Below are 12889 nucleotides of genomic sequence, written 5' to 3'. Positions count from 1 at the left end.
GTGACAAGGTGGCAAGGTAGCCGGGGCCAGGGCACAGGTACGGAAAGCAGTAATGAAACGGCCCAATCACGAACACAACAGAGATAGTTTTGAATGTAAAAGTAGAGGTGAAAAATTCAGTTTATCAAGTGTGCATCTCCAAACCCACAATTGGATCAAAGTTTGCATTTCTACCTCTTGCTGAACTGAAAAGGAAACTGGTTACTAGCGTAGAGCAAAGCTGGTTTGCTGTATGGCATCAGGAACTGGGATGTTTTTGTTAATAAATAACTCCAGTGAGCCAAATTCTGCATAAACCAGCTTGTGCAGGTCTGGCTCTTAGTGGGTTACAGACCTCCGTTGGTTGAAGCCCTTGTTTTATTGCTGGTTTTATTTAGCAAACTCTTGGTCTTCTGATTCTGAGTCAGCATTCAAAAATTAATCTTACTGTGTTCTTTTCAGTACCAAAGCCCACTCGCAATAGGCGCTGAGAAAGAGTTGTAGAAGATGGTTTAAATGGTTTGGAAGGTGGGAAATTTATGTGTATTTGCTGGCCTATCTGGAGAAAGGTCAGGATGATTCCCTGGCTGGTGTCAGGGAAAGAAATGGTTCTTTGGCAAATAGGGGCCCTTATTTCTTAGTATTTGTACATATTAGCATTGTATGTTGGGGGAAAAAAAACCCACTATATTTTATTCAGACAACTGGAGCATGTATTTTACCTTCATTGTTTCGAGGCACAAACCAGAAAATGTCACAAGGTGGGTTCTACCCCTTACGAATGTTTTTCTCTCCCACACATCAGCTAAAACAAGCTGAGAAGCCACAGCTCTCGTAGAGATGGAAAAAATCAGCACTGCCTCAAATCATTCTCTTTTCCTCATTTATTCGAGCAGGGTAGGCTTTTTTCTCTCTTGCCTGATTCAATTCATATATTAATTATATTTTCCTCGCAGTGGATCATGTCACAACACTGTGAATAAAGCAGTCTTCAAAAGCAAATGCTATGTTATTCACTTGCTCCCACTTGAAAAACATGCTTTTATTCATTATGGCATCCCAGGCTGCTGTGTACCTGTGCGAAGTGTAAAGTATGTCCCACACACATTCCTCTCTTCAGCTTTCCCAGAGATCCCCCTCATCTTGTCATTTCCTAGAGTTGGGGTGAAGCACTTTTTCTTCAAAAGGAGACCTGCTCTCACAATTTTTAAAATATGCACTAAAGTTACTGACTACTCCAGAACAACAGATACCCAAAGCATTCGGAGGGATGTTAATTTTAAACTAATCTTTAATTACTTAATGAGCTCCTAGGAAATTATTCTGTCTCCAAAGGCCAAAGAACTGGGAAAAAAAAAAAAATTGAGGTGTGTGAGGTGTGAGGCATAGAGCAATGTTATCCTTCTTTGTCTTTTTACATATACATAGAATGTTTATGAATCATATTCTCCTTTGAGAATAATTACCACTTGATTATGCTGTCTTAGCTTTAGTGACAATACTGCTGATGAAAATAGCTGGTGTTTACTGAACAGTTCGTATATGCCAGACATTTTAGTAATAACTTTACACAGACCATCTTATTTTATCCTTAAAACACACCTGTTACTTCATCCTCATTTTTCAGAGATCAGGTGGCTAACTCAGAGGATTCTAATCCAGGCTGTCTGGCTTTGGAACCAGCAGGCCTAACCATCCCTCAAGCTTCCTGTTTGAAGGATGTTACTTTAAGTTGTAATAGTCATTAAGAAATAGTGTACGCAATTAAAATACAATACGAGGCACGCTTTTGATCACAAGCTTATCTGTTGATAGAGATCCAGGTTAGGTTGGGGCTGTTAATAGAAATCTATGACCTTGAAGGATTACGTACGCAGCAGAAAGCTAAAGGTAGGTTTAAAGCACTCACAGGAGAAATGCTTTGCAATGTGGACATTTCGCCGACAAAAAATATGTTTAGTCTGCTAGAAAATAATTATGGGTCACCTTTAAAGAGTCTAAAACACACAGACGTCAGATTATATCTGTCACAAGCTGTCAGAAATGTTTTCTGTCGGGCGCCTGGGTGGCTCAGATGGTTAAGCGTCTGCCTTCGGCTCAGGTCATGATCTCAGGGTCCTGGGATCGAGTCCCGCATCGGGCTCCCTGCTTCTTGGGAGTCTGCTTCTCCCTCTGCCTTTCTCTCTCGCTCTGTCTCTCATGAATAAAAAAAAAAAAAAAAAAAAATCTTTGGGCGCCTGGATGGCTCAGTTGGTTGGGCGACTGCCTTCGGCTCAGGTCATGATCCTGGAGTCCCGGGATCGAGTCCCGCATCGGGCTCTCTGCTCGGCAGGGAGTCTGCTTCTCCCTCTGACCCTCCCCCCTCTCATGTGCTCTCTCTCATTCTCTCTCTCTCAAATAAATAAATAAAATCTTAAAAAAAAAAAGAAAGTCAAACGCTGAGTGTGGAAATATGGCACACAAAGGAATGTCTTAGACGGCTAATGGGTCCAAGGTTTCTCTCGGGGGTGAAGGGGACCGGGAACATCAGATGGCCAGTGACACTGCACGGCTCTGTGAATGTACTACACAGACACCGAGTTGTACACTTAAAATGGGTGGCTTTTACCGTATGCAACTTATATCTCAATAAAGCTGTTAAAAAAGAAAAAGGGAGAAAAGGAAAGTCTTGAAAACACAGAAACTGTAGTATAGGCAAGTGAAAATGAACTCAGAAAAGAGATGATGGCAGTTTCACATCAATAACCATGTATTCTTTTTTTTTTAAGATTTTATTTATTTATTTGAGACAGAGAGAATGAGAGACAGAGAGCATGAGAGGGAGGAGGGTCAGAGGGAGAAGCAGGCTCCCTGCAGAGCAGGGAGCCCAATGCGTGACTCGATCCCCGGACTCCAGGATCATGACCTGAGCCGAAGGCAGTCACTTAACCGACTGAGCCACCCAGGCACCCAATAACCATGTATTCTAATACCTTCCGCAGCGTATTTCAAGGCACCCTTTTAAGGAGTCAGGAAAAGGTTAAATAACATTTCCCCAAAACATTCTTTTAAGAAGCTGAACCCTCGCCCCATGCTTCCATCACCCAGTGGCTCTGATGGTCCAGAGTGGCTGCTTTTTCTACTTTACATAAGGATACTCCACAGGCTAGCAGTGATGCTGCTAACTTAAACAGGCAGAACCATGAAGCATGACAAGTCTAGAATATATAAATAGGACACTATCTCAGATTTTAAATGTCTGGCATAAACGAAAGTTCCTATATTTTATACCTCTTTTTTTTCCTTTTTCAGAACCCCTTTTTGAATAAAAGGTAGTCTGATAAAATAGTCTGATCAATCAGCAGACAGAAGGGATCTTTAACCTGAGAGATAGCTTAATTTCCAAAACTTGTCTACCCCTGTTGCTCATCTCCCAAACGACTACCAAATAGCTAATTACCCTGAAACCTCTGACTTCAGTATATTAGAAAGGAGAGGGGCAGATTGAACCTTAATTATCACACCTTATAAGATTATTACTAATTGTGACATTAAATATTGTCAGAAATTCAAAACAAATGTTCTTTCTTTTAACTCTAATCAAACTTGGTTTTCAAATTAATATAAATTTTTATATATTAACAAAAAAAATGTTTTTGGCCAGGGGCAGACTTAGCAGAGAGATAAATCTCAAGTACTTTCAACAAGCAAAGACTGAAAATACCGTCTGGGTGGACACCAGCTTAGGTAAAACAGAATTAAGTATCCACCTCTACCTGTAAACATCCTCAATCCCCACTGATAAGAGAAGCAAATTTTAGAATGCATTTAATAGCTTTAAAAGCTTAAGTGAATATCTAAGACATGGTTTTTCTATGTTTTCCCCCTCTATGACCAAATTTGACATGAATCTCAAATTTCTAATAAAGATTATAAATTAGTCATTTCATTTTCTAAAGTGTGGATGGCTTTTTTTCTTTTATCTATTTCTCACAGACTTCAGTATACAGTTCAATAAAAGATATTTACTAGTTTATTCTAACATGTTTCCGTTCTATATTATTTATCTTAGATGGCATTATGACCTAGGCTTAGTCATTCCTCATGGAATTATTGGGTATTATTAACATGTCTACACGTAGATAATGAAACTGAAGTTCAGAGAGGTCACTACAGGCCCAGAGTCCTGCAGATATTCAGACTTCTAGTGCATGGTTTTATTTATTGCACTCAATTGCATTAATATTTCATGTTCCAGAGTAGGGGCTACAGATTTTAATAATAGATTACATTTCCAAGGAGCTTATAGCGGGGGTGGGTGTGTGTGTAACATTTGTATGTTGCTGCTGTTGGTTTTGTTTTTACCCAGTATCCATTTATTCTCCCTTGATAACTGAATGCTGAGAACTTCCACTTAGGCCAACAGGTACAGAGGCTTCAGCCAACCAATGTCCCCTGGCTGTAGCAATTAGTTCTAGGAAGAACATGAGTGTTCCATTTAGAGCCAATTAGATGCAGTAAGGCTTGTTCCCAAAACTGCTGGGAAAAAGGTCTTACTTTTTCTCTGCATCTATTTTACTACTATCTGGGGGAAACCTGGGTGAGAATGGGACCAGCCCAAAAGAAGTGAGGTTAAAAAAAAAAAAATATGTTCAAGGTGATACTTATTATTGTTTTTTTTGTTTTTTTTTTAAATACACACTGTGTAGTGTTTAAAATGGGCCAGGCATGGTCTTAAGCACTTTACAAATATAATCCATTTAGTCCTTTTAACAAACTTATGAGGTAGGTACTATTATAATCTTAACTTTATAATTGAGGAAACTGAGGCGCAGATAAGCTAAGGAACTTGCCTAATGTCACACAACTAATAGATTAAGGAGTAGGGATTTGGACGCAAGTGATCTGGCTCATTTTTCTGCTCTTAGCTACTATGCTAGGGACATATGTTGAGCCCTTACATTAATGGTAAGCAAATACATATTTAACAATGGGTTCTCAAGGAAAAAAAAAGGGAAAAGAGAGAAGGAAAGGAAGGAAAAAAGAGAGAAAGAAAGAATACCCCTGATTTGTTGTATTTGCCAATTTCTCTATTTCAAATATTCTCGCTGTGGCGGATTTCAAGCTATTAACTTGACATTACCTGGTTTGCAACATTCCTAAACATTGGTTGGCCCAAGTCAGCTCCTTCAGGAAACCACTGGAGCTGACACCAGATCTCCCTTCCACAAGACTGCATGTTTGTGAATCTATGATGTTCCTTTTGGCTTAAGCCACTTTTGGTTGGGCTTTCTGTCTCTTGCAATATTAAGGAGTCCTAACTGACCTCAAGTTTCCTGGGTAATGAAATACTTTCACGGAAACCACTCTTTGTCATATTAGACCTCCACAGTAACCTCATGAGGTGGGCAAATCCCTCGTCAGTTGCCCCATCTTAATCAGAAACTGAGAGTTGAGGGTCGATGAATTCGGTCTATGTCGCACTGACTACATAATTTTCCAGACCTGGTGCAAAATGAGAATGCCAGGCCCGGGTCCCTTGTTCCAAAATTATTAAGGATTTCAAGATGATGATAGCAAAGCATTAAGCTAAGTGCGGGGCCCTTCTGAGAATGGGGCCCTGAGTGACCACCCAGGGCCATGCGCCATGAAGGTGGCCTTGCATCTGTGTCACTTGGCTGGTAGGTGGCAGAGGCGGCCTCTGAACTCAGACCTACAAGCCCCATAGCCCTTACACTCTATCACAATGTTTCCCCGCAAAACAAAGGATCTGTACATACATAGATCTCTATGTGGGCCTCGTTACTTAAGTTATCAACGATCCTAACAACATTTTGTATTGTTGACCACTTCCAAGCAATCACACAACTGACTCACCTAAAGACTCCTACGTTGTTGCAACAGCTATATATTAGACCACGAGTATATCCAGTCTTAATTTCTTATTCACATTTTGTTTCCTTCAGGCAAAGTTAAAATAAATCTTACCACTAATTCATTGAGCTATTTATATTGTACAATTTTTACTTCTCAGACAAAGCCAGGAAAAGAAAATAAATACTATTTCACAGATCAGATTTTTAATCTATCTGATATACTTCCCCCCCACCCATGCGATACCACATAATTGCCTTAATTTTTAAAACTTAGGTAACTCCAAATATCCTAGGGATTTTTCTTAAAACAAAAACCAACCAAACAAAAAACTACCTTCTATTTTCCACTACAAAATTTTAGAAGTACCCCAGTTACTCTCTTCCTCATGGAAAACATGGACCTAAATACAGCTGTTCAAGTGCAATTACTATTTTTCAAAGTGCCAAGCTCAGTCTAATGGGTGTTATTACTGAGATTCTCACATTCAAAAATCATTGTAACCCATGACAATATTTGGTGATATATGATAATGGAGGAATGAAATGGGGGAAAAAATCTTTTATATAAGATAAAACATAGAAGTTGCATTATGCAGTTTTATGTAGCATCTAGGTTCTACTACTCAATTTTTGATGATTTTAAAGAAAACAGAAAACTTACCACAATGATCAGCTAGATAATGCTTCACATTGAATCTATGCAAACAACCAGCAGATAGTTTATCATGAATTACAACCTAGAAGCAGAGGCTCAATACAAACGTGGCTCTCAACATTTCTATTTACCTGTTGACTAACCCAGGCTATTTAATTTTCATTTATGTTTGAAACATTAGAAGCTGAGAAGAAAAATATTCCAGCATGGTTCCCTAGAAACATGACAAAATGCTCCAAGTAAGTAAATCAATACATTGATATGCTTTAAAGATGATTTTCTAAAGCATCTTAAAATTACAGTATTTGTTAATGAGTAATGAAAATAAATGTACCACTGAGCAGGGGGCTTTCTGCATTGGCACTGAAATTAGAGCACTTCGACCATATGTGATTTATCCATTACCCGCAGTTGCATTACCTGCTCAGATCTGTTGTGGTGCTGGTATTGGTACTGAGACAAGGTATTACAAGAAGAAGCAAATTTGTCCTTCTCAAATTGTTTCTTCACTCTGGCCAAACCACCAGGCACTGTGCACATTCTGGATTCCTCCATCATCTAAGACAATTTAAGAAAAAGGAAAATTCAGCTTTATATCTGTTCAAGGTGGGATTTACAAGCTATTATTTTTTATAGTTGACAATTATTGATGGATGGTATATTAAAAAAAATGAACATAAGCAATTATTTCAGTAGGCCCTCACAGAAAACCTTAAAAAAAAAAAAAACTCTCCATGTTGTTTTCTCATTTATCAGTGTTTGATATAAAGTCAGAAGGAACTTCAAAATATTGAGTTAATTCTCCTTATCTCAGATAGATTTGGATATCTGGAGATTAGACCTGTAGGATGCATTTCTCTAATAATACACAGACTAGTAGAAATTAGAATAACGGATTCAATTTTAACTCACAGTAAGGTTGTCATTAAAATCCCAAATGTCTACATAAGCAACACATTATTAAGAATATTAAAAACATTTGACTCATTCCAAAATGTATTTAAATCACTAAAGATGAATAAAATAAGCCTCTCTTAAGCAAAAATGTCAATATCAGTAATAATAACAACTACTTAATACTCGTGCTAAATGATTTCTATGTGCTTACATCTATCTTGTCATTTGATATTTCTCCATATTCTGTGAGATATGGGCATTTATTCTCATTTTAAAATGGGGAAATTGAGGTTTGGGTAAGTAAGGCAGTTTGTTAAGTTCTCATAGCTGGGGTGTGAGTAAGAAGCTGGTATTTGAACCCATATCTGTTTTAATGACTGCAGTCTGTCTTAATCACTAGTACTAAAGGTCAGGCAGAAAAACAACTACTCTGGGGTTGGCATAGCCCAGGACTTAGCTTAGAAGGTTTAGGGTTAGAAGGATTCTAGGCTATTGTTGGCATTTTGCAGAACAGAAAGCCTAATTCAGTAGGCATCATTTGGAGCAATTTGAAAAACACTGAGGAGCCTTGTCAGATCTTATGCCCCTGTGGGAAGTGCAGTAACTTAAGGGCTTTGGTTTTGATGATTCAACAGACTCCCCAGCCCAGCAGGCACTCAAGCCCAGATGGGATGACAACTCTCAAGCAAACAGGCCCCATGCCAACCAGCCCTCCTCCAGGAAGCTTCTAGGACTGCTTAAGACTGGGAAGAGATTCAGCAACTCTTCAAATCACAGGAGGTCTCCTGAGGTCTGGCCCAGTCCTGATATAACCCTGAAGCCTAGAGACCTGGAAGAAACTGGATGCCCATGAGCTGAAGTTCCCCTAACATGGACTGTGGACTCCGGGAATCCTGAAATCATGACCCAATATGTAGTTTCTCAAGCAGATCCTAAAAATACAGTTATAATCTTGGGGTTTCCCATAATATTGGAGAATGAATTAATAATCGGGATTATGTGGATTACTAGCAAATTCATGTGGTTGCTTTATCAGATTCATAACCGTTCCCCAATTCCATGCACTGTCTGATATCTAAGAATATGTATATTTGCTGCATGGGAAGAAGGGGTAAGAATGTATACTTATATGTTTTAGATATATATATTCTACCAAATTCCGCAGCAAACTTCAAATGTAAATCCTGGTCAGTTACTGCCGTTTGATACATGTTAAAGTCATGAGAAAGTGTGGCATCTATTTTGAAATTTAAGGTAAAAAAGGGAAAGGCTGAAATAAGGCCACAATATTTCTTATACCCCTCCCTGACATTTAATGTACATAAGTGTGGCCTTCCTTGGATTGATCAAACATAGATAATATATGAGTATTAAATTATGGAAATTAAGGCAATTATTGTTAAGAAGAAGCCTACTCTTTCCAACAACTATAAACAATGTCCAAATCATGCGCAAATTAATCTAGTAAGCCTCAATAATTATGCTAATGACTGAATACTTTCCTAGTAAGTGCATTTTCACAAAAATATCGTTTCCTATACTGAACATGTTGCCTCTCATCTACCAAATGTTATAAAAAAACCAAATATACCCATTCCTTTCCTTCAGCATTGCGCTTTGGAATCAGACCATATTACATGTGTAAAAATACATATAGTTAATGAATCTTGTCAGTAGTCCTACTGTTACTGCTGCTCACCCACCTAAGTGAGGAAGTCCTTTGAATTGTAGTTTAGTGGTGGTGATATGGTTTCTTTCTTCAGCTCAGCTTGTAAATGAAGGTTTATATATATGGTATTGCTCAAGGAGCAGTCTGTGGGCATGAGCTGGAGTGATGTTTCCTTGCTCCGATGGAGACCATGCCTGGGACTTTGCCTTGTTTAACCCCGTATGCTATGAGGTCAACTAATCTGTGCTATTGTAAATGACCACCTAACAGGTTGCTTTGTGTTAAACATTTTTATGTTTAACCTTATTCATTGTTCCTTATTCTTGGACTCAGAAGTAAGATTTGGAATCTAATGGGTATGCCCATAATAATTAAGTCATTTTATTAACAAGTTAACATAGAACCTACTTAATATTGAGTTGTTTTAATAATAAGGTAATTTAACTACCTAACACTTAGCCAGGTTAATATATTACACAATTATCTATTTTCTTTATGAAGAACTGTCCTTGGGTCCTTGCACATAGTAGAAATAACATAATTTGGGGAGTTGGACAAATACTGATTCTAATCCCAGTTCTGACACTTAAAACCTTGGAATAGAGTTCAAGTTTTATTTCTTATAAACTGGGAATAACAATATATTTTCCCTATATTTCTTGCATTAAAAAAGATAAAGGAAATAAAATTGCACAGCACAGAATCTGGCATTTTAATTCATTGCTTAACAAATGTTACCTCCCCCTTCTCTTCTAGGACTCTCCTGCAGACCACCGCCTTTCCACGGCCATGACTTTTATTTAGGTTCAATCAAATGCCATCCGGCTGAGGCCAGGACCAGGCGAAACTGATCTCAATGTGACTGAAATATAATGGATTCGGTTTGGGGCCGAATCAGAGACCTCCAGATTTTGCACATAAAATACTTGGGTTCTTTGTGTAGACAGAAAGGTTGCTAAAGGCAGTTTCCATGATTTTGTAAGTGAACAGACATTTGATGCATCTGACCAGATAAGGCAGTAAGGCAGTTATTTTGGTTTTTTTTAGCTATTTACCAGGATTTATCTGAGATAATATTTGTGCTCTTTCTCCCCCTTCCCCCCCGCCCCCGCACAATATTAACTTAGGGCCAAACTAAATAATAGGGCATTTGTTGGGCCACAGATTCTTTCTTATATGAGAGGCAGCTGAATTCAGTTAAAAGAGCACAGGAATCCAGAGACCAGGAATTTAGTCTGGTTTGTCACTAATGCATGATCTCCTATAAATCACTTCCCCTCAGTTTGTTTTGCCTGTAAATGGGCAGAGAAGAGAAGGATTATTAAATTCTTTATGTGTAGGCTATCTTCATAATAGCATTAACGTTGTTTTGTTTTTGTATTAAATAATGGGATAATTAAGTTTTCTTAGTGCTTAAATATTCTCTTTTTAGCATATTATACATACCAATTTGTCTTATTGTGTATTCTCCTAGTGTCTGTAAAGATAAAAGTCTTCCTAAATTAAAAAAAAAACTGTTTACTAAATAACCCGTCTCTCACTCAATGCTTTCAAAATCCGTTTGTTTCCCCAAGAATCTTTTTTCCAATTTCGAACACTAATTTGTAGTGAAGTTCCTTAATGATCCAGCAGGGGGTGCTATCTAAGAAGACTGGCAGGAGGCCCTGGAGTGATACTATTTATTTTGGAAGAGCTCGAGCTGCTTCTGTGATTTCTGTACATTCATTCAAAATCCATGCTGCATCTAAAATGGATTTTAATGACTATGTAAAAACTTAAATGTCATTTGGAATTACAATATTGTTAATGAGTTTGGCACAGTCAGCCTTGTCTCTAAATAATTTGTAAAGAAGAATGTTAAGAGTTAGCTATTTTAGAACACCACCCTTCTTGGCTATTCTTTCTCTTTCTCTTTTGGTTAAATGAACAACTTTGCTAATTTGGAGATTATAATTATAAAAGAGTATCCTTATATTCCATTAAACTATAAAGCTGCTACTAATAAAATGACTCATCAAACCCTGTGGATTGAAGGCCACAGATGATGGAACCCAACAAATTCTTTTGAATATGACTTTATTATGCTTTGGCTCCAAAAATTGGTGGTCCTACTGAATCCTGCTGTTTCCTATAATCATAATTGGTTTAGCAGAGTGCCTACATTGCTAATCTCCCTCATTTCTATGTTGATTAAGCTACTCCTAATGGATTTAGAGTGTACAGAGAAATGAGAAAAGCAAAAAAAAAAAGATACTTCCAGTGAATTTAAATGAACTAGACATGAGACCGAGGAGGGCGGCATGCAGACCCACATTATTAAAATCTGAAATTAATTCCCAACCTTCCTGAGGAGAATAGCCATAGGTTAAATGATAATGATGGCAATAACAACACATTTATACCCTGCCTTATGGCTTCCACGTAAATTACCTCTTTGACTTCTCTCTAAGATCCTCTGTGGTGGATGGCTACTCCCATTTTACAGTTAAGGAAACTGAAGCTCAGAGCGGGGTTAAGATAGTAGCCCAAATTCACACAGCAAGTAACCTCTGACTTTGATTCACACTATGTCTGTGCTTTCTCCACTTTATCCCACTGCCCAGTGGTATTCCTGTATCGCGATGGAAGGAGGGTATGTGAAGGGCAGACCAAAAGCCCACTGCCCCGTGCGGAACCACCGGGGGCAGCTTACATTGGCGGAGAAGCTGCGGCAGTCACCCCTGGAGACAGCTGCCTGGTACCTCTCCATCCGCTCCTTCAAGGACACCACTTCCTGGAGGTCTGACACACCCTCGCTCTGGGCACCACCGTCTTCTGCAAATCCACTCGCAGGCTTATCAGGGCCAACAGTCACTGAAAACAAACGTAGCATGCTCAGATACGTGTTTCGGGCTTTGAAGAGCAAATAGCATCACCTTATGAACAGTAAAGGCATTTTAAATATCTGCTCTCATAAAACAGACTGCAACATTTCACAGTACTGTGTTTTCAATGTCCCACAGTCACCCTCTTCTCTTCAAGCTTTCAAGCAAAGCTACAAAATGCCCATACAGGAGCATATGCTTATGCGCATGTCAAACAAAAACATTGTCTCCACTCCTACTCCTGTGATTATTCTGATGAAAAATAGTTATTAAGAGCTTCATAATGTTAATAATGAATATTCCTGAGGCACCGTCTGTTGAATTTAGGCTAAATGCTGTAAGAGCATGATCTCATTTACTTCTCTAACAACCTCATGAGGTAGGTGCTATTCTTTTCTGAAATTTATAGATAAGAACATAGAGTCACAGTGGTTAGAAAACTTTCCCATGATCACACAATTAATTAGAGGCAGATTTGATGGGTGGACTAAAACTTTAGCAAGTCTAAAAATTGCTCTTTGCTTCTCTCTCCACCCCTTAACACTCGAGGAGAGAGATCTAGCTAAAATAAGCCATTGCCATGAGAATTAGACTGTGGGTTTATTTCTTTTATTCACAGAGACATGTGTTACATGAGAGAGAAATAATAGCACCGTTAGAAAAAGCTTTGTCAGTCACCCATTTCAGATGGTCTGTTATTTTCCCATTTAAGCCATCTACCTGACAAAAATACAGGGTAACAGGAATTACATGCTTGGAAACAGAGCAAAAGACTGATTGCATGATCACAGAATAACAGTTGTTAGAAACAGAAGGTCTTAAAGATCATACAGTCTAACCTAATCTAACCAGCTCCTTTTAGGCATATGGAAACCTGTCTAAATGTTTCCTTATATGAAAGGAAGACAGGGACTCTTCAGGGCTCTTCAGTTATATATGCCAAAGCTGGTCTCAAAACTAGATTTTCTTC

General features: G+C 38.4%; 1 protein-coding gene across 2 annotated transcripts in view; it reads right to left on the bottom strand.

The window, feature by feature from the left end:
- XIRP2 (xin actin binding repeat containing 2) overlaps positions 1-12889 on the bottom strand; it is a 74570-nt gene that overhangs the window by 37286 nt on the left and 24395 nt on the right. The window contains exons 2-3 of one of the 2 annotated variants that reach the window (XM_045868687.3): positions 11748-11908; positions 6910-7047 (exon numbers count right to left, since the gene is read on the bottom strand). In XM_045868687.3, the coding sequence (XP_045724643.2) occupies positions 6910-7047; positions 11748-11804 (195 nt within the window). In that variant the 5' untranslated portion in view covers positions 11805-11908. Of the gene's footprint in view, positions 1-6909; positions 7048-11747; positions 11909-12889 lie in introns of those variants that run through there. The other variant, XM_045868688.2, reaches the window with a different exon arrangement.

Source organism: Mirounga angustirostris, unplaced genomic scaffold, assembly GCF_029215605.1.
Source record: "Mirounga angustirostris isolate CCGP_5_RB_7025 unplaced genomic scaffold, mMirAng1.0.hap1 SCAF_3, whole genome shotgun sequence".
Classification (NCBI taxonomy): Eukaryota; Metazoa; Chordata; class Mammalia; order Carnivora; family Phocidae; genus Mirounga; species Mirounga angustirostris.
This window is presented reverse-complemented; position numbering and strand designations above follow the sequence as displayed.